The sequence below is a fragment of the Dermacentor silvarum genome, chromosome 6 (assembly GCF_013339745.2).
Source record: "Dermacentor silvarum isolate Dsil-2018 chromosome 6, BIME_Dsil_1.4, whole genome shotgun sequence".
Taxonomy (NCBI): Eukaryota; Metazoa; Arthropoda; class Arachnida; order Ixodida; family Ixodidae; genus Dermacentor; species Dermacentor silvarum.
Genome location: NC_051159.1, coordinates 142,134,213 through 142,154,175, shown reverse-complemented (window position 1 = coordinate 142,154,175; position 19,963 = coordinate 142,134,213). Strand labels below are relative to the sequence as shown.

Genomic DNA, 19,963 nt, shown 5'->3' with positions numbered 1-19,963 from the left:
TTTGTCTGAAACGTTTTTCGAGCGCATACTTGACTTAAGAGAAGGCGTCTAACTGGCACCCGCATATCCTTGAATACAATGAATAGAAAAAGCCACATTGAGTACGCAGGGGGTTGAATGAACCTAAAGCTCCATATGTCACGGTATTTTTTTTTTTTTGGCCACCACTTGACAGAACTGGCCAAGCCAAGTCGCACGCACAAATTTGTACACAGGGACATAATTTGATGTACAATGAGAAAGTCGTACACTTCCTTGGCAATCTGCAAAGTACGTACTGATTGCAGCTCATGCACAATTTCTTGGGCAATAACATTCTTCGAATGAACTTCTCGTGCCTGCCCAAAATAGTTCCTCAAAGGCGTTTTGTTTTCGCGATTCGCTTCACTGTGTATGACTCTCTGCCCAATCTTTCTTCGAATCCAGACTGAATGTCTTCTTCATGTTCCACCTGCCTTCAAATAAAAAAAAGAAAACGCAACATAAAAGAAACCGTAGTGGGGCTGTAAGTCCACCTACAGCTAAATCCACGTTTATGACGCCTTCAGCCTTTCTTCCAAGTTTAGCGCACGCCAGATGCGTTTCAATCTGCACACGCAAATCCACACACCAAATAATTTCCAAGCGCCCTGATGTTTAAGAAGCGGTAGACACACATGCATATACGCTATCATTGGGATGTTTTGAAATGCACAAATACTTGACTTGAGGAAGTTCCACTTGAGCACACTGGCGCAGAGGTGGGGAACGACACACTATAGAATAGACAGCTACGCAATGCGAGCACAAATGCAAACACAAAGCGCGCATAGACTCTCAGGGGTCTCGGCTGTTCAGGCATTTCAATCTCGTCCCGCGGTACAGGACAACAGTCGAAAGAGGAACCGGGTACCAAGAAAACGTCTTTTCATTCCAACTGTATGTTTCTGCTTTCTTCCCTGAGGAAGAGAAAAAAAATTGACAAAGTTCTCCCCGTTGCCCACCATTTACCCAAATTTCCCTCAGGGCACGAAACCCGCTGTGATCCAGAAAACATACTTGAGTCCAGGCTGCTATTGGCTATGAAATGAGGCAGCCACGCGGTTTATACGCTTCGCTCCAAGCTCGTTTCTTAGAAAGACGAATGGTATTGACTCAGTTAAAGGATTCAGACCATGACGATATCGTAGGGACCGGAACAAAACATACATGCAGGTAAAGACCGGTAAGAGAATGCGGTGTTGTTTTCTGTAAACAGTGTACCGGCTCTCGGTGGCGGTCGATTATTTTATATGGATGCCGCCAATCAAAATATTGTTCATTGCATATAAAGTACAATAGCGTTTTATTTGGACAGCGTTCTCTAACTTATCTTTATTTTCATATTTCTCTCTCGCTCTCTTTTAGTTGAAATAAATTGATATTAAGATATTAAAATGCATCTCTTTAAGCAGAACACCGCTACATATAGAAAGTAGAAACATTTGTTATGGAGGCCCGCTGCTTTTGCTCTCATACTAATCAATGAAGTATGAAAATTACAGGCGTCGCATTTAAAATATGGCTTTATCAACGGAACAAAGAAGCTCCTTACACCAAGCCGGTCCCGAGTCAGTTTCATTGCCATGTTTTCCAGCTAAGGCAGTGCAGTTGTTGGGCTCGCTATTGCGTAGCAAATAAACAACTAAAGCCGATAGAAATTTACGTGTAATAAAAGTAGCCCTGGCATTATTAGCCGTCAATAATTTCCATGGCGATGAATGTGGCCCTTTGTTCAAACTGGAGGCATCATGTAAAACGTTACCTTAGGACCAGGCAGCACGCCAGTGACCCTTGTAGGCAACCAGAGTCGAAACCCTCGCTGTGCAACTGCATATGCAATCGCCATTCAATAGCGATTGAGCTGCGATAATGGTATTGTCTTGGTACATTTTCTGAGTTACTTATGCTAATTTGTTATACGCACGGCAGCTCTGGGAATGCTGTGCATGTGAATATTGTCACGACCTCGCAGGAGACGTGGAAGCAGGCGTACAGCACGTATACAAGTACTTTATATGAGCAGCAAAAACGCAACGTCGTTGTCGTCTCTGTTTTTCTACCCGCGCGCTACTTCAGCGTCGTTTCCATGGCCGGGCACATACCCGCGGCGACGAGATAGCATGTGGCATTTGCCCCTCCTTTGAAAGAAGCATCGTCCCGATGCGCCAAGCGCCCAAGAAAGTGCAGTGCTGGTGCAAAAGTGAGGTCATGATGCAAAATATGGCTTCATACGAAGCACGTGCACAACCTCGGGCAGATGCTGCCGGCGTTTGGAGCAGGAAGGACTGTCGGGTACAACTTCATAATTCACGTCACTGATGCGGCGTAGAACTGTGTACGGCCCGAAGTATCTTCGCAGGAGCTTCTAAGATAGCCCCCGCCGACGAATAGGAGTCCAAACCCACACCTGGTCGCCGACGTTGTACGTGACGGGTCTGTGTCGAAGATTGTAGTGTCTGGCATCGTAGTTCTGTTGCGCTTGGATGCGCAAGCGTGCAAGCTGCCTTGCTTCCTCGGCGCGTTGCGTAAACTCCTCGGCACCAGTCTCGTGATCACCACACTCGTGTGGCAGCATCGCGTCCAACAGTGTTGTTACTTCCCGGCCATAGACGAGGCTGAAAGGTGTCACGCGTGTTGTCTCCTGGCGAGCCGTGTTGTACGCAAATGTAACGTATGGTAAAATCTCGTCCCAGTTCTTGTGGTCGACGTCGATGTACATACTCATCATGTCTGCCAGAGTCTTATTCAAACGTTCTGTCAGCCCATTGGTTTGGGGGTGATAAGCGGTTGTCTTGCGGTGAGTTGTACCACTTAATCGCAACACGGTACCCAGAAGCGCGGCCGTGAAAGCAGAACCTCTGTCGGTAATGACCACTGCGGGAGCGCCATGCCTTAGGACGACGGCTTCGATGAAAAATCGTGCTGCTTCGGCTGCTGTTCCCCGCTGGAGAGCACCTGTTTCGGCGTATCGGGTAAGATAATCAGTGACGACGATTATCCATCTATTGCCGGCAGAAGACACTGGAAATGGACCTAAAAGGTCCATGCCAACTTGTGCGAACGGCACTTGTGGTATCTGAACAGAATGCAGCAGTCCAGCAGGCTTGACGGGTGGGGTTTTGCGGCGCTGGCAATCCACGCATGTCTGGACATAACGTTTCACGACCGGCGCAAGTCTTGGCCAGTAATACTTTAGCCTAATTCTGGATAATGTGCGGGAGTAGCCCAAGTGACCAGCGGTCGGCTCGTTGTGACAGGCGTGTAGGACTTCGTTCCGTAGAGATGCGGGAACGACAAGTAGGTAGCTGCTGCCACTGGGTGAAAAGTTCTTTTTGTAGAGAACGTCGTGACGCAAGCAAAATGAAGGCAGCGCTCTGGCGAATAACCTCGGCACGCAGCTTGTTTTTCCCTCTAAGTAATCAATAAGAGGAACCAGTTCTGCGTCCTCGCGTTGCAGGCGTGACACGGCGACAGCGTCTACCATGCCTAGAAAAGCCGCGTCGTCATCGTCGTGCAATGCAGTCTCAACAGGCGACCGAGACAGGCAGTCGGCGTCGGCGTGCCGCTTCCCCGATTTGTAGACAACAGTGAAGTCGAACTCCTGGAGCCGAAGGCTCCATCGTGCTAGCCGACCAGCTGGATCTTTTAAATTAGTCAGCCAGCAAAGTGCATGGTGATCACTGACGACGGTGAAACAGCGACCGTATAGATATGGGCGAAATTTGAGGATGGCCCAGACTACCGCGAGGCACTCTTTTTCTGTAGTGGAGTAGTTAGTCTCCGTTCTGGATAGGGTCCTGCTGGCGTACGCAAGCACTCTCTCGGTGCCGTCCTGCAGCTGAAGAAGCACTGCGCCAAGGCCGACATTGCTAGCATCGGTATGAAGAATCGTCGGGGCGTCTTCGTCAAAGTGTGCGAGCACAGGAGGCGTCTGCAGCCGCTGCCGTAGCTCGTCAAATGCCCGTTGCTGCTCTTCGCCCCACACGAAGGGGACATCTTCGCGGGTGAGATGTGTTAATGGACACGCGATGCGCGAAAAGTCCGCAATAAACCGTCGGTAGTAGGCGCAAAGGCCCAGAAAACGTCGCACGGCCTTTTTATCAGATGGCGTCGGGAAATTAGCGACGGCAGCGATTTTATCAGGGTCAGGTCGAACACCTTCATGACTAACCACGTGACCGAGGAATTGAAGTTCCTCAAAACCAAAATGGCACTTTTCCGGTTTCAAAGTTAGGCCTGCTGAGCGTATTGCCTCAAAGACCGTCTTCAGTCTCATTAAGTGTTCGTCGAACGTGGCGGAGAAAACAATCACGTCGTCGAGGTACACTAGGCAGGTTTGCCATTTGAGGCCTGAGAGTACCGTGTCCATGAGTCGTTGAAACGTTGCTGGCGCAGAACACAAACCGAAGGGAAGCACCTGAAATTCATAAAGTCCATCGGGTGTCACAAAAGCGGTCTTTTCACTGTCTCTCTCATCAACTTCGATTTGCCAGTAGCCACTTTTCAAGTCCATCGACGAAAAGTAACGTGCATTTTGTAGCCGGTCCAGTGAATCATCGATACGCGGTAGCGGATAAACGTCTTTCTTTGTGATCTGGTTGAGTTTTCGATAGTCGACGCAGAAGCGCAGACTACCGTCCTTCTTTTTCACCAACACGACAGGCGATGCCCACGGACTCTTAGATGGCCGAATAACTCCGTCCTCAAGCATCGTCTTCACTTGTTTTTGGATTGCCTCCCGCTCTTTTGGGGCTACACGATAAGGATTCTGCCGGATGGGTCTTGCGTCGTCTTCGGTGATAATACGGTGCTTGGTGAGCGGCGTCTGGCTAACTCTTGACGTTGATGCGAAGCAGCTTTTGAACTCATTGATGAGCTCAAGAAGGCTGGTGCGTTCGATGGGCGATAAAGTTCGACTGACATCAACCACAGGTGCAGGCATAGGCGCGGTGGACGCCGCGTGCTGCACTGAGAGGCAGTCTTGTATTGGGGCAATTTCGTCGAAGTAAGCAACAGCAGTGCCTTTAACAATCTGTCGACGTTCCCTGCTAAAATTCGTCAGCAGGAGTTCAGCATGTCCGTCGAGTACATTAATGACGGCCCTGGCGACGGAAACGCCCTGACTCAGTACTAGTGCGTTGATGTGTTCAGCGACGCCAGGCCCGGTGTGCAAGTTATCGTAGATGACAGGCACGAGGGAACAACTTCGCGGCGGAAGCGTGACGTCGTCGTCGGCGATACGTAAACGCGGTCGCTGGTCATCCGCGGGGTCGACGTCTTCGGAGCTCGTAGCAAATGTCACCATGCGGTCGCGGACATTAATAACTGCACCGTACTCCCTCAAGAAATCCATTCCCAAAATAAGTTCTTTACAGCACTCAAAGAGAATGACGAGGGTGGCAACGAAGGCTGAACCGGTGATTATGATTCTGGCTGTGCATTTTCCAATCGGCGTCATCAACTGGCCCCCGGCAGTTCTGATGTTGGGCCCGGTCCACGGCGTCTTCACTTTTCTTAGTCTGTTGGCTAGCTTTAGACTCATTATCGAAAAATGCGAACCAGTGTCAACGAGAGCAGCCACTTGGTGCCCGTCAATGCTAACGACAAGATCGGCGCTGACGGCGTCTGTTACATGTGGTGTGGTTGGAATCGTCGGAGTCGTAGAGTCGTCGATCGTCGGTGATGGGGGTTCTTGGGAAGCTGGACGGTTTGCAACCTCACCCCCGGAGGTCGCTGCCTCTAGTTTCCCCGGCGCGGGCTAGGAGACCTGCCCCTAGAGGCGTCAGGAAAATCGCGACGGGTTGGTTGGGTGTAACGAGCCGGTGATGGGGAACGCGATCGAGGCGTCGTTGAACCTTCCGGTCGAAAGTTGGAAGGATTGTCGTCGCAAGTACGTTGAGCGTCAAACCGAGGGTAACTATAGTTGGTGGGAAATCTGGGAAACCCAGCTGCACGGTAGTGGCAAGCTCGATAAACATGTCCTGCTTCACCGCAATGAAAGCATAGCGGTCGGCGGTCAGCGGTGCGCCACAAATCGGTTTTTCGTAGCGGATAGCCGGCAGGGAATTCTCCGTAAGACCGCGGCGCAGCGATCGGCTGTCGGCGATACGGCATTGCTGGCGGCGGCTGTGACTGTCGAAGATAGGGCGTCGGGGATGGCGGCGGTGGCTGCGTCGGAGTGGTCGACGGTGTCAGCAGCATCGAAGTGGCGGGAGGTGGACGACAAAGAGCTTCCGCGTATGTGCATCGTCGCGGCGCCGCTTGCCAGTCGGGCGAAGAAAAGGCCTGTCGAACTTCCTCCCGGACGACATCAGCGACAGAAGCCACCGCTGGTGCCATGGGAGCAATTCCGAGCTGCCGGATCTCCTCTCGCACAATCTCTCGGATAACTTTGCAGAAATGCACTTTGCACTTTGCAGAAATGCAAGCTTGGAGTGCGCATTTTCCGGACTCGCTGCCACGGGTGTGACGTCACCAGCGACCAGTCTACAAAAGGAGCAACGCGAGAACATCGGCTTCAGAGGGCATGGCACTTGGCTGACAAGCATGATGCCTAAAACGCCGTTACTGCTGTTGCAGATGCTGCCGTGGTTCCTCGTCGGAATGTCGGAGAGGCACAATGGATGCCTCTTTTTCGTCGTCGATGCGCAACTTTGCAGAAATGCAAGCTTGGAGTGCGCATTTTCCGGACTCGCTGCCACGGGTGTGACGTCACCAGCGACCAGTCTACAAAAGGAGCAACGCGAGAACATCGGCTTCAGAGGGCATGGCACTTGGCTGACAAGCATGATGCCTAAAACGCCGTTACTGCTGTTGCAGGTTAGTTACTACTCTACGTATCGCAGTGATAATAGATGCTTGTTCGTCCTGCCATGCCCTCGTAGATGTTGTGCTATTTTGGTGGATTGCTGGTCAATACTGCTGTTGCTGCTGATGGCCGGGGATGTTGAGGAAAATCCAGGCCCAAAAACTGCTGAAATCTTGCAGGAAATTCTGGGAAATCAAAATGCATTGGATCGCAAGATAGATGATATCAAGAAAGAAATTGCAGAAGTGAATGCTAAAACTGATAAGATGCAAAGTGTGCTAGCCATGTTCGACGAAATGAAAACTAGAATAGATAAATTGGAGACCACCGTACGAAAACAGTCTGAAAAGTTAATCGATTATGAAAATAGAAGCAGACGAAATAATCTTGTGGTGTTTGGTCTTACTGAAAGCGCGAACGAGTCTGCACAAGTGTTAAATAAACGCGTTGTAAATGACATTTTTTCTAAAGTTCTTGGCATAGAAATCACTACAGTGGAAAGAATTCACCGGATTGGCAAAGTAAATCCTGATAGACCAAGGCCTGTGATCTTGAAATTTTATGACTACAAGGAAAAGAATACCGTCCTCAAAAGCTGCGCAAAGCTAAAGGGAACTTCAATCAGGATAAGTAATGACTATGCGAAGGAAACTGTGCTGATACGAAAGAAGTTATGGGAAAGTGCTGCCTTGGACAGGGACGCAGGCGCAAAAGTAGTTCTTGTGCACGATAAACTTCGGATAAACGATCAGTTATACGCATGGGATGACGTCAGAAACAAGCGCTACTTGCTCTCGGGCAAACGTGATACTGATCAAATGAAGCGAAGTGAGCGTGTTGTATCAAGTAAGTCAAATGGATCTGATAGCTCATGCAGCTCATTTGAGACACCAAAAAAATAGCTAAGATTGCTCTCGTTTAATGCGCGCAGTATAGTAAACAAGACTACGCATCTTGAGTATTTATTGCTTTTGCACGACCCTCACATAACCACCATAACCGAAACATGGTTGCATGGAAATGTACCGAATGATTGCATTGTTCCTCCCAGTTACAACATATTTAGAAAAGACAGAGACTCACGTGGAGGTGGGGTGTGTATAATAGTTAAAAGTTCTCTGAATGCTTCGTTGATTGATTGTGAAGTACCAGAAACTCTCTGGTGTAAAATAACTCGTGAAAGTACTGTTTTTCTTATCGGAGTTGTATATCGGCCACCCTCAAGCTCCCCTGAGTTTCTCGAAAACCTGAATAAGTTTTTATATTCTCATGTAAATGGGAACACTAGGTTGGTAATGACTGGAGATTTTAACCTACCGCATATAGACTGGAAAAATTTTTCGTATAGTGGTGTGGATTCAGTAAGTGCTGAAAAAATACTAGACATTATGTTTACGTACAATTTGAAACAAATCGTGCTTGAAGATACTAGAATTACACCGACGTCAAGGTCAGTACTAGACTTGGTGTTCCTATCAAATAAAATAAATGATTACAGTGTGACGGTAGAAGATGGTATATCGGATCACAGGATGATCTGTCTCGATGTGCCTATCCGAGCAACTAGAAAAGTGAAGAGCTATGTTCCAGTAAAAATTAAGGACTATGCTAGGGCTGATGACACTTCGATTCTTGATTTTTTGGAGATTCAATTTGATACTTTCAAGAGTACCGCTGGTCTAAAAACAGTAGAAGAATTATGGCAAGAATTCAAATGTGTTATAAGTCATTGCATAGACAAATATGTTCCATCGCGGGTTAAAAAAACAAAGCAGACAAGTCCTTGGATCACTCGAGATATAATTCATATGAAAAGAAGAATTAAGAGATGGCGTAAAAGGAACACGTCGCCAGTGGTCTTGGCTAATCTAAAAACTGAACTCAAGCGTACTTTGGCTAAATCTAAACAAACATTCTTTGAAAAAAACCTCAGCGATTTCCTTAGGTCCTCACCACAAAAATTTTGGCGATATTTTAGCGACAGGAAAGAAATGGTTGACGAAATTCATGTTGGAAGCAACATTATAAGAGAAAAGGATAAAATAGCAAGCAATCTTAACAATTTTTTCCAATCTGTATTTACCGTCCCAGAAACTACTGTGAGTATAGAAGAAGCCTTACATATTCCCCCTACTGTTCCAATGGAAACACTCGAAATCAACCAGCAAGGGATATTTCAGCAACTACTCAAATTAGATACGAAAAAATCGAGTGGACCCGATAATATACCTGCTGTATTCCTCAAACGATACGCAGAATGGATGTCACATTATCTAACTATCATCTTTCGAAAATCATATACAACTTGCTCACTGCCGCAAGACTGGCGCACCGCGTTCGTGATACCTGTATTTAAAGGAGGTAACCGAAGACAGGCAACAAATTACCGTCCAGTGTCACTTACTTCAGTTACTTGCAAAGTCTTCGAACATATAATAGCAAAACACATACTCAGGTTTCTAGATCAGAACAACTTACTATATCCTTATCAACATGGCTTCAGGATCGGGTTATCAACTGTTACACAGTTAATAGAAACAATTCACGACTTTGCAGGTGCAGTAGATATAAGACAACAGGTTGATGTGGTTTGCGTGGATTTTGCGAAAGCTTTTGATAAAGTGCCTCATGTCGAATTAATCTTCAAATTACACAATGCAGGAATAAATGAATGTGTAATAAAATGGATTGAAGCATATTTAACAAACCGTACGCAGGTAGTTAAACTGGATGACTATGTATCAGATTCATTAGCTGTACTCTCAGGAGTGCCCCAAGGCTCAGTATTGGGACCACTACTGTTTCTCCTTTATATCAATGACATCAGTAGTGTGGCAGAAGAGGGTGTTCAGGTTAAGCTCTTCGCAGACGACTGCTTAATTTACACCACAATTACTAAACTAGATGACCAGCTTAAAATTCAGAAATGTTTGCAAAATTTAGATGATTGGTGTAAGAAATGGAAAATGGAAATAAATTATTCCAAATCTACATATACACACATCAGTAAAAAGAAAGCTATCTATTCCTTTTCTTACAGCATTGCCGGACACTTGTTGGAGAATGCGCACCAGTTCAAGTATTTAGGGGTAACAATAACACGAAATTTGACATGGAACCAACATATAGATAACGTCTGCATGACAGCCTATCAAAAGTTGTACTTTCTGAGAAAAAAACTAGAACATGCATCGCGTAATGTAAAACTTATTGCATACACCACCTTCATCAGGACGATACTAGAATATTCAGCCGTTGTTTGGAGCCCCCATCAAGTGACGCTTAAGAGGAAGTTGGAAAGGATACAGAGACTGGCGGCACGTTTTATTTGTTCGACGTACCGAAGGAAGGAATCGGTCACGCTGATGTTACAGCGTTGCAACTTGGATCTTCTTGAGGTTCGTCGAAAGAAATTTAGGCTGAAGGTACTTTGTCAAATAATGCAGGATCAACTTAAGATTGATAAGCTCAAATATCTACATGCTCCAGGCAAAAGAAACCCGCGAACTAACCACGACTACGTCATAAAGCCGTTCCAAACTAACAGTGATACATTTCGATACTCATTTTTTCCGGATGCGATAGAAATGTGGAACCAATTGCCAAACGCTATTGTTAGCCTAAAAGATGTCACCGACTTTGAAAACGCTGTTGAGGCGTATTTACGGGAGTTACCAATTTAGTTTGAAGTGCCAAGTGATATGTGCGACTTGGTGTTCATTGTACGTATTTTGTAAATGACATGAGTGTGCTGACCAGTATTCAAGTGAACATCTTATTCACTGTGAATTGACTTTGCGTACACTGACATTGTGCATATTTCTTGTGTGTAATTGTATTGTCCTCTCTGTTATGACCATCTATGAGGGTTGACAGTATTAATAAATAAATAACTTCACGCAGAGATGTGCCGCCGCTCTCAGGTAGCAGTGAAGCATTTGTTGGCGAGCTCGCGCGATCGTATTGGCGGTACCGCTGTTGTAGTGCCCGTTCGATAGCGGTAGCCTCCTTGGTAAATTCGGCCACTGTCGTCGGTGGATTCCTCACGAGTCCGGCAAACAGCTGCTCCTTCACTCCCCGCAAGAGATAGCGCAACTTCTTTTCTTCGGCCATCTCAGGATCTGCTCTGTGGAAAAGGCGGGCCATATCTTCTGCAAACATGGCAACGCTCTCATTTGGCTTCTGAACACGAGATTCGAGAAGGCGCTGCGCATTGTCTTTTCTGTCGCTGCTAGTGAATGTGTCTAGCAGCTGGGTGCGGAAGGCATCCCATGTGGTCAGGCTCCTCTCCCGGTTCACAAACCATGTCCGCGCACTGTCTCGAAGAGCAAAATAGACATAAGACAGCTTTTGCCGTGAGCTCCATTCATTATGACTGGCGACACGCTCGAACTGGTCCAGCCAATCTTGGACATCTTCAATGGCGTCACCATGGAAACTTTCTGGGACCATAGGATGCTGTAGCGTCATCTGCGATGGAGTTGCAGTGGCCATGGCGGTAGTACTTAGACGCGGTGCGGCAGGATCCTGCAAGGGGTTGAACTCGGGCGTCAGGCCTAGCAGGCGGCGGCTGTACCGGTGAACCGGAGTTTCGACGAGCGAAGGCGATTCCGCGTTCGATGGATGGCTCCGCGAAGGGGTGCTAAGCATGAGGCAATTCTACCCCGCACCTCCACCAGTGTCACGACCTCGCAGGAGACGTGGAAGCAGGCGTACAGCACGTATACAAGTACTTTATATGAGCAGCAAAAACGCAACGTCGTTGTTGTTGTTGTTGTTGTTGCCTCAAAACATGGCTCGTACCCACGAGGGGGATTGGCCACACTGGATAAAATAAAACATGCACCTAACAACGAACAAAATGGTAAAGGTGAATAATCAAAATTAAGATTTTGGTAACTCCTTAACACAGATTTTAAGATGTCCTATACATAAATTAACTAAATAAAAATTAAGAGAAATCTAACTGCAAAAATAAAATAAAATAACATGTCCCACGGTCGGTGCCCTAGCAGCGTAACCTTCCGGATGCTTCAATAAATTTGTGAATAGCAGTGATCATAGAGCCCTGACTTGTGCCTAATTGACAGGCCCCAAAAGACAAAATGTTTGGCGTTGTAAGTGCCAAACCCAGATTACTGCATGTAAATAACAGAAACATTCTACGGAGGGAGGAGAAGCGGTGGCAAGAAAGAAAGAAATGGTCAATAGTCTCCGGTTGATTACAAAACGAGCAGAGGTCAGTGATTGATAAACCGGATCTATGAAGATAAAAATTTAGGCGGGGAACTCTGCAGCGGAAAGTGGCCAGCGTCACCTCACATTGGCGTGAAAGGCACTTGCTCGTGTTCCACCGAAATTTTAAATGTTGAAAATCGTCTGAAGAAAGTATGGATGAGTCATGGCAACTCAGCAATAAAAGGCGTTTAAATCTAGCTCCTGTTATAAAAGAGAAATCAGGAAGAATATTTATGACCGGACCATTTAGTGATGTCGAAGCGAGCGAGTCAGCTGATTCATTTAATAGATTCCACTATGTCCGGGGACCCAGACAAAGCGGACTTCGGATAAATTTTCTGGGGCAAGAGTCGAAAATATACTCAGTAGGTGTGACTGATTATTGGAAGTTAAATGTGTACAGACCGAAAGCGCATCTGTAACAACTATTACCTTAGAATTCTGTGGACCCAATTTTCGGATGGCAAGAATAACTGCCAGAAATTCTGCAAGAAATATTGGAGTGTAATCAGCGAGACGGAGAGCAAAAGACCAGTTGAGTTGATTCGAAAAGATGCCAACACCAGCCTTCTCTGAATTTTGTGATGCGTCCGTAGAAATAACCAAATGAGACGGAAATTGACTAAGATGGTCTTGAAGGAGACCTTCAAGTATGCGCGCAGGAAGAAGTTTTGCGTGTTTTGGAAAAATATCATCAAAAGATAGTTTTATCTTGAATGAATTAGATTTTGGAGAAATCAGGCGCGGTAGGCTAACTTGAAGTTTAGATAACAGCGATTGAACAAAAATAACTTGTGGCTGTCGGTAACGCCGCCATCCTGTTCTGAAAAATGATTCTGGTGAATTGATGAAAACGGGTTGCAAATTGGAAAGGGGTGTATCATAAAGCTTCAGGAAAGTCAGGACAGTAAGTTGCTTAAATCTGGAATCAAGCGGAATAATTCCAGACTCCAGATAAAGAACATTATTAGCCACAAAACTTGGCAGCCCGAGGCAGAGACGCAGCGCTTGCCTTTCCAGTAGAATTAAAGGTCTTAGCTTGTATGCTGCACATCCTGAAAAAAGAACACAACCAAATTCTAGGATGGGGCGGACGTAAAGCTTGTAAATCATCAGCAACGTAGATCTACGCATCCCTGTGTTTTTATTGCTGAACCGGCGCAACAATGCCATTGCACGTTCTCCTTTATTAGCATTTGCTTCTATTTGCTGCTGCCAGTTTAGCTTACCATCATAAGTTATCCCTAAGTACTTCAAAGTTGGAACTTGCGGAATCGGCTGATTACGATAATGAAGAGAAATAGAGACATGATTTGACAATGGAAACACCAGTAGAGCGCATTTCTTTACGTTAAGCGAAAAAGACAGGCCGTCCAGCCAGGACTCGAGTTCAGACAAATAAGATTGCAAAATTTGGTATAACGTATTAATATCCCTTGCTGATGAGAAAAATGCAATGTCATCAGCATAGAGATAGAGTTGTACATCCTGATGGATTGGCACAGAAGATAACAAAATATTGAACAAAAGTGGCGAAAGAACTGATCCCTGTGGTACGCCTCTCGTCTGTTTATACGTATCCGATGTCACCCCATCCTTGAAACAAAAAAATTCTCTATCGAAAAGGAACTCTTGTATCCAGGCTACTAAATAGTCTGGAACAGAACAGCTAACTAATCGAGAAATTAAAATTGCATGTTCGACACTGTCATATGCTTTTGCAATATCTAAAGTTACCAATGCCGATATATCTCCTGATTGTCCTGCGAGTCGAATGCGGCTTTCTAAATCAACGTGAGCTGACCAAATGGAACAATGAGGCCTAAATCCTATTTGTCTCGAGCACAGAATACCACGAGAAGAAGTAAATTCAAGGAGCCGGACATGAATTACTTTTTCTACAATTTTGACTAGATTCGATGTAAGTGCAATTGGCCGAATGTTGTCCAAGATATATCCGAGGTTTTCTTTTTTAAGCAAAAGCACAATTTTTGCAATTTTCCAAGAGGTCGGAATCTATGTATATTGTAGTGAACAGTTAACTATATTTAAGAGCTCATCTGGGAAAGAGTCAAACAATAATTTAATCATAGTAATGGTGATACGGTCCGGTCCAGGAGCCGATTGATGTGCAGATAAGATGACATCGGATAATTCTGTCATGGTAACTTCTACAAATTCAGATGTAGAAATTTTGAACCTCCTCGGTCTGGGACACAGCGAAGAAAAGCGTGCTTCAAGCCCTTTCGCGATATTATTTAGTGAATCCGCCGCTTCTTTGGGGGATAGAACAGCAGAAAATGACCATACGGACTGTTGAACATCTTTTTTGTTGCGTAAGAACCTAAAGAGTGCCGATCTTCTTTCTCGTTTTGACAAAGACGTATGTATTGCATTTTTTTGTTCATCTTTAGCTTTCGCCACAGTTCGTTTAAATAGAGCTGCATAGAATTTATAGTCCATCCAATTTTTCGGTGAATGATTATGTTGGAGACTTTTCCACGCAGCTTTTCTTCGCCTATAATCCCGTGTGCAAGCATCGTTCCACCATGATGACTTCGACGGCGAGCTGCAAGACATAACCGTAAACTCAGCAGGCTGAATAGAAGAGTTTAAAAGCGATACGACAGAGTCAGCCCTCCGTTGTTCATCATAAGTACTCAACGCTGAAAAGCCTGCATTTATAGTTGATTTATAAGTTGTATAATTAATAAGTCGTCTTTGGCGTAGAATAGGAGCCTGACGTGAAAGCATAATTTCAAAAGTGATGGGTAAGTGATCGCTACTTGTTCCATTGTCAAAGGTGTCCCAAGATGAAATAGACATGTTAGCAGAGGAGAAAGTCAGATCTAATGCAGAAGAGAATCGCCCACGTAGAAAGGTAATTTGTCCTGAATTGTGACATTGAAAATTGTTGTCATGCACCCAATTCCACAACCTCTTTCCACAACCATCCGTTTTAATTCCCCAAGAAGTATGATGCGAATTAAAATCTCCTGCCAGGAGCGTTGCATTTGAACAGTTTCGGAACAGTGAGTCCAGGTGATCAGTGTTCTTGACTCCGTTCGGGAAATACGTATTAACCACTGTAAACACAGAGCAACCTGGCAGCAAAAAATCTAATCCTAAAATTTCGCAGTCGGAACACACATGTTCAAAAGTTACAGTTACCTTATGATACATTTTTGATGAAACAAGTATTAGCAGCCCACCGCCCCTACCTGGACGATCTAAACGAAATGTTCGAAAATTATTAATAGTAAATCTTTGATGTGACGAAAGCCATGATTCCTGAAGTAAAATAACATCTGGTATTATTTTGTGTACTAAATAAAGAAGGTCAACGTAACCTGAGGATATAGAGCGGCAATTCCATTGGAGAACCTTTACTGATGCTATGACGATCCTAGAATGGATGACTCCACGGCAGAACGCAACGCATCCTGCTCGTGGTGATCATTGTTCTTTCCTTTTTTAGGCTTAGCTTTAGGAGTATCCGTGGGAGAAAGTGGGGAACCCTTGCGTCTATTGCTGATGGTCCCAAGCCTCATGTGTCCAAATGAGTGGCTAGGTCCCGCAGTTGCTGAGAGCGGAGAACAAACTGAGGTATCGGACTCAACCTCTGCCTGATTTTCAAAGTTCGATTCATTTGAATGGCGCGCGGGAGTACTACATGGGGTGGGGTCAGCAGCAGCAGAGTGCGATTGGAGGAGGCTATTAAATTTGGCAGTTAGCATCTCAGTTATACCTTCGGCAAAAGTATTAAACAGCCGCTCCATAACTATTGGCATTGCCTTGTCAATGGCTGCGGCTACAGCGGCCGAAACTGTGGCTTCTAGGGATGTTGACTGACGGGAAGCAGCTGCCGCGTAACCAACATCGCGCTCCTTTATTGCTGATATTGCTTCCGCACGGGAACAATGACGTTTCTCCGCGATCTCAAGCACCTGAATCTCATGGCCTCGCGCAGGGCAGTTACTATCTGTAGCACTATGAGATCCATCGCACAAGCAACACCTAGGTGCATCTTCGTCGCAGGCTGATGTAGAGTGAGAGCCGCCGCAATTACAGCATCTCACTGAAGATCTACATGCATTAGCACTGTGGCCAAATCTCCAGCAGTTTCGGCACTGCAATGGCCTAGGTGACAATGTCTCCACGCGGAACAAATACGGCCAAGCCTTCACTTCAGACGGGCGCGTTAAACCGGCGAACGAGACGATGACGCTCTCAGTTGGGACTCGGTTATCACCCACCGACCTATTGCATCTATAAACAGAAACAACACCAGCCGGAGAGAGCATCTTCAAAAGGGCCTCAGGAGTAATATCGGTAGGAACCCCGCGAACAATGCCTTTCACGCATGCGAGATGAGGAGGGACGAAAGCACGAACCGCGATGCTAGTGAATCTCGTGCAGTTAAGCAAATCATTAAGGCACTGAACATTAGAAGACTTACATAGAATGCCTGTCTTGCCAAAACGCCTCACCTCCGAGATGTCAACGAAGTGCTCGGTAATACCGCGCAGCTCCTCCTGGAACCTTTCTGATTCGGTTAGCCGAATGGAACCACCATCCGTGGGAACGAGCGCCACGGGCAAGGTACTGACTCCGTTCCGAAGAAAACACTCCAGGGGCACCGACTCAGTGGGACGGCTAGCCGACCAGGGCGAGCCCTGGCCGGGACCGGAGACCGGCATTCACGGTCCCTGGAAAAGAAAAAAAAACCTATAGAAGAAACAAAGCCCTACGAGCAGTTAAAATGTGGCCAATCCCCTTTCGGATACGAGACAAGACGTAGAACGGTGGCCGGAACCACAGAATCGGTGGAACGGTGGTGGAACCACAGAACCACAGGAACGGTGGTTCGCGAAGCGCGCAGACGTCGTTGTCGTCTCTGTTTTTCTACCCGCGCGCTACTTCAGCGTCGTTTCCATGGCCGGGCACATACCCGCGGCGACGATATAGCATGTGGCAATATGCAGGCTGTCTCAGCTATCACGCAGCATGATTTAAAAAAAAAGCGGAACGGTGTTAACCGAACCAAACTTAGTGCGTATTGTTTCCGGTGGAGTGCAGTAGCCTCCAGTAGTTTTTTCGTTGCTGAGATTTAATTAGCTAATAGTAATTAATTATCTAACTCCAGAAGTACTGCCCTAATTTTCAAAGTGTCAATGAGAAAATTGTAGAGCAACAAGAAAAACGGCCAATTCAGCTTTCTGTTGCTCAGTACGTGCTACATAAGTGTTTTTCCGAGCATGAAAGAAGCCCGCGAATACACGCAAAGTGCCTCGAGCGGCCAGTCGTGCGGCAATTCTGCGTGTATTCGCGGGCTTCTTTCACACTCGGAAAAACACATTTATGTAGCACGTATTGAGCAACAGAAAGCTGTATCGGGAGTTTTTTATGTTGCTCTACAACTTTCTCATTGACACTTTGATAATTAGGACAGTACTTCTCGAGTTAGATAATTACACCTAATTAATTAAATCTCAGTAACAAAAAAAAATAGTGGCGGCTACTCTACTGTACTGGAAACGATACGCACTAGGTTGGCTTCGCGTAATGCCGTTCCTTTTTTTTAATAGTGCTGCGTGATAGCTGGGACACCCTGTATATATCCTGGCTCTTTCGCCTTGTATTTCTTCATCGCGTCATGGCGCACCTATACTCAAGGCCGGAAAGCATTTTCTCTTCCCATCTGGACTCCGTAAGCCACGGAAAAAATGCGATTCATGAGAGAGAAAATAATATATTTAAATGATTGTTTTAGGCCTCTTTGGAGAAGTGGGTGAGCGGAAGAGAGCTCGGTATGGCTCACTATGGAAGCTTCGCACGCGAAGTACCATAGAGAGTTATGTGCGATGGAAGACTCCGCCATCTCCTTATTCGGCACATTGTAATCGTTTCGGTATAGGATACGGAGTGAAAATATGGAAAGACTGAGACGACTCCAGGTCCAAGCAATTCATTAGAATTCCCTTCAGACGGCAGCTTTTGGCAAAAGAGAGCCAATTGAGTTGCATTCACCGGGTCGCGCGACAGGCGAAGCTGCGGGAGAATTATATTTCAGGCTTCCAGCACGACAAACCGTGCTCGCTTTGGCCAGTGGCCTCATTAATGAAGCACTGTTTGATGAGCGCTTTGCCAGTCGGCGTTATCGCAGTCCAGTCCAAGGAAAGGGGGAAGCACTAACGAAGCATTGAGTACCTAGCTGGCTCCAAGTACACTAACTGAAAGCGCTTAAAAGGTGGCCCACTAGTTAGTGCGAGGTAGGGAACAGGCCGGCTGGTCAGCGTGGCTTGAATTTCTTTTGTTCCTAGTTCAGCAGCGACCACTAAATTCAGCAGGTTTTTGAAAACACTGGGAACGCAACTCCAAGATTTCGAGCGCGATAACTGTCATAGTGTTAAAGAAGCCACGAGTTAGACCACTAACAGCTGGTTGCATTATTGGGAAACATAGACTACGCATTCGTGGGGAAAGGTGAAAAAATGTCTTTTCGACTTCGTACGCATGACACAGAAAGCGGCAGCATAAAAATCAAATATGGACTAGACCCTAAACATTATGACAATTACCTGTCTATCTGGCATAATTCAATAGGAATTTATCATCGTCTTCAACAAAGTATTGGATTTATTAAAACCCGACGTTTCATAGCCAACTCTGCTTTTTTTTCTCTGAATTTAACGACGAGTAGTGGCGGGGTGGCAGTTTTTTACAAGTTCTTCCTAATCGGGGCCAGCAAGTGGACGCAGACTTTCACTAGGGATGGCAACTAATAAAACGACAAATGAAAATAAGTTACAAATCCTTGTGAAACTCTCCGTCCAGTTCTATCCCCATATTATGAAGAACTTTCAAAAACAGCAGAGTTGGCAACGAGCCGTCGGGTTTCAATAAAATCCCCAACTTTGGTGTAGACGATCATAAATTTTCAAAACCAAATATGCACGTTACCGCGAAGGATTTCCGACGGACGAAACTGGAGAAAACCTGAACTTCCTGGTGGCTTCACCGCTAAGCATGATAATGAACTAGCGGAATCGATGTGGCTACACGGGCCAAGCTCGTGCCGTGCCTTTTATTTAGTGACGGGTATTTTGATGGCAACAAAATATCATGCCGGGATGTCTGTGAGATGTCTCGCGTGGTATGGTCAGGACGGCGGAGCGAAATGGGTACGAGTTCAGCGTTTGGTACTTCCGCAATTTACAGTTTGTCGTTCGTCACTTCTTTATTTCACTGCCTCCGTTCTAGACCTTTATGTATAATGTATGTAGAGTATGCTCCACAGCTAATATGAACATGTAATCTATAGTCAAGATGGCGTACATTTCTTTCGTATTTGGAATCACTATAGGCGTAATCAATTGTACGTACATTTATACCTTCCAATAATAAGGCGCTGCAAATTTATGCCATACTTCAGCAATATTCGACAGGTAAAACACTAACGACGCGTTTTCTCTCGTAGGAAATCACTGTACAACAAACTATGCCAATTTTCTACCCTACAGTGCGGTTAAAGACTAAAAGAAGAGTTTGGTAACTATTGGTAAATCTATGCCTTTTATTTATGAGCTCCGAGGGAAGAAGAATTCACTTGAACTTTGATTATAATCAATAAGTAAAAAGATTACGAATGAGCAGGAAGAGTACACCTACCCTGAGGTTAAAGCACATAAATATAACTAGGCACTGAATAAGCGAGTGTTTCTTCCTCCTTTACCGTTTTCTCGGGACATCAAACTCTAAGAAAAAAAAATCACGGATATTTAGGCACCTTTCTTGAATACTAATCTTTTACTTATAATAGAGCTGATGTTCTAGTCTAATTATAACTTCTAGTAATAATAATAAAGGCTGTTATGGTTTACGAACAAAGACGCA

General features: G+C 45.7%; 1 protein-coding gene across 1 annotated transcript; it reads left to right on the top strand.

Moving 5' to 3' along the window:
• The first annotated feature begins 6,651 nt into the window (after positions 1-6,651).
• On the top strand, positions 6,652-8,966 carry LOC125946413 (protein unc-13 homolog C-like). Its single transcript, XM_049669548.1, has one exon. It carries the CDS (start codon positions 6,808-6,810, stop codon positions 7,729-7,731), a length of 924 nt encoding a protein of 307 aa, XP_049525505.1. The 5' UTR covers positions 6,652-6,807; the 3' UTR covers positions 7,732-8,966.
• The last annotated feature ends 10,997 nt before the right edge of the window (positions 8,967-19,963 follow it).